Raw genomic sequence first — 2,365 nt, forward strand, 5'->3', positions numbered from 1 at the left:
GGTCAGGGCCTGGCCCCGGGAGGTGGCAGCGAGGAGGAGGAAGGAAGTGGGGGGGGAGTGGGGGCTGCTCTTGTGCCAAACCCCAGGGCCTGCCATTCTAGTGACCATTCTGGGAATTGAGCCAAAATGGCGGTGACCACTTGGGGACTCGCTAACTTCAAAGTTGTCCCCAAATCTTTGCGGCCATCGGCATCCCCTGAGCAAATGAGGAGGTCAGAGGGCAGGGCAGGGAGCCCCGGGAGCTACCTTGCATCAACCCCAGAACGCCCTGTGTACACCTGATACCCCGCCACGTCCTGTCCACGCCCCTCAGCCTGTGGACGCTGCCGGCGGCCCCTCCACTGCATGACAGTCCCGCCTGAGCGCGGAGACGCAGCGGGAGAAATCGGGAATTGCACCAACCTTGCTCTTGTCCTCAGTCCTGGCTGCTTGTCGGCAGGCCGGGTGCCAGATGGAGGAGCCTGGGGACAGAGCCCGGGGTTAGTGCCACTGCCCCAAGGCAGGGCCGTGGGGGGGCGGGGGGGCTCACACACGGAGGGATGTCCACTCGGCCACCCCCTCCAGGGGGCCCTGGGCACGCTCTGTGCTGTGCCTGACAGTTGGCAGCCCTGCCCCAGGGGACGCACAGCCAGGCCGGGGACATGACACGGCAGGCACACCGTGAGCTCCCGGCTCCCACAGGCTCATCTCTAGGCCACGGGCCGGGTGCATGAGCTGCCACGTTTCCCAGGTCCACGGGGGCTCCCCTCCGTGGCGTTTGTAAGGCCTTGAGGCCTGTGGGCCATTCCCCACTTCGCCCCACTAGCCAGGCCAGGGGCCCGCTTCCTCAAAGGCTCAGGACCCGGGGACGGGGGACACACCCTTCCTTTTAATCTTGGTCAACCCAGTGGGCAAACAGGAACATCGACTAGTTATTTTACCCCGATGGCCATGAGTGCCATACCCCGGCCGGTGTTTCCTGGGAAGAGGCTGTGCTGGGAAGCCGCCCAGAGGAAGGGGTGGTCGGGGGGAACCCTGCTCCTCAGAGCTTCACTGCACGAGTCACCTGGCAGCTTACACCTGCATGGAGCCCCGCACCAGGCAGACCAGGCAGAGGGTCTGGGGGTCCACACAGGGTGGGTGGGGCCCTGGGGTCCGTGGCTTGGAGCTCGAAAACCTCGGCCTGGTCACACCTCACCTAGCTCATGGGAGCAGCGGGCCTGGGGAGTCACCGCAGGAATCAGTTCACACGTGGGCGCCGGCCTCAGCCAGGCCGGGCAGAGTCTCTTTGTTCCTGACACGGCCCCATGTGCAGCTCGTGTCCCCACGCTGCTGTCCTGACCACAGGGCTTGGCGGCAGGAGGGACTGAAAGCACTGATCACGGTGGGGGTGGGCACCTCGGGGGGGGTCACCCCTCCTGCTAGACGGCCCAGCCCTGCTGTAGGGGCGCAAAGGACCTCTTTCACGGGCTCTGCAGCGGGGACTCGAGGAACAAGAGGGGATGTCGGGGACACGGCCATCCTGGCTGACATCACCCCGAGAGGCTCGGCCTCAGCAAGGGAGGCCTGTGTGGCACCCCGGCCCAGATGTCACCACATGATGCCATTACACAGCCCATCTGCGAGGCAGTGTGTGGCCCTGCCCCTGCCCGGCGGCCCCAACGCTGGGGACAGAGAGATCATTGAAAAGAACTTGCGGCCAAAGAGACGGGTCTCACCCGGCCTCGGTGGCTCGGTGGTTGAGCACTGACCCACGAACCAGGAGGTCACAGTTCAATTCCCGGTCAGGGCACATGCCCAGGTTGCGGGCTCGATCCCCAGTGGGGGGCGTGCAGGAGGCAGCCGATCTATGATTCTCTCTCATCACTGATGCTTCTATCTCTCTCCCCCTCTCCCTTCCTCTGAAATCAATAAAAATATATTTTAAAGAGATGGGTCTCGATACTGACCATCCTCCCCGAGGCCTCTCGGGAGGGTCCCAGCAGCACCCTGCTCCCCCCACCCCCGCCCCAGGCAGACTAGGGCCCCTGGGCTCTGCCTCCCAGCACCACCCGCTGTCCTGCAAGCCCATCAGGAAAGCCTGCTTGGGCCCTGTCCCCGCTCCCCGCTGCATTGTGGGGGACCCCTAACTAGCGGAGAACACACATGACCCCGTCCACACGCAGCTCGTGGGAGGGGCCTGGGAGATGGTCCCCTGCCCCGGGGACCGGCGGCGTGCACACGCTTACCTTGGAGGTACATCTCCTCACCCTCGGCGAACATCCGGCCGCATCGGACACAGAGCGCGCACAGCGGGTGGTAGTGCTTCTCGCCCGCCTGTGGGGACAGAGAGAGGGGTCCTGTGGGGGTGCAGCGGAGAATCCTCCGGCCCAAGAACAAGGTGCCC

General features: G+C 65.0%; 1 protein-coding gene across 15 annotated transcripts in view; it reads right to left on the reverse strand.

The window, feature by feature from the left end:
• ABLIM2 (actin binding LIM protein family member 2) overlaps nt 1-2,365 on the reverse strand; it is a 67,373-nt gene that overhangs the window by 48,645 nt on the left and 16,363 nt on the right. For all 15 annotated transcript variants that reach the window (XR_001513250.1, XM_015561587.1, XM_015561586.1 and 12 more), the window contains 2 exons: nt 2,208-2,295; nt 403-461 (listed from right to left, as the gene is read on the reverse strand). Coding sequence is in view for 14 of the 15 variants with exons in the window: in XM_015561587.1 (XP_015417073.1) it covers nt 403-461; nt 2,208-2,295 (147 nt within the window). In the remaining variant the exon portion in view is untranslated. The remainder of the gene's footprint in view (nt 1-402; nt 462-2,207; nt 2,296-2,365) is intronic.

Source organism: Myotis davidii, unplaced genomic scaffold (assembly GCF_000327345.1).
Source record: "Myotis davidii unplaced genomic scaffold, ASM32734v1 scaffold937, whole genome shotgun sequence".
In the NCBI taxonomy this organism is placed as follows: Eukaryota; Metazoa; Chordata; class Mammalia; order Chiroptera; family Vespertilionidae; genus Myotis; species Myotis davidii.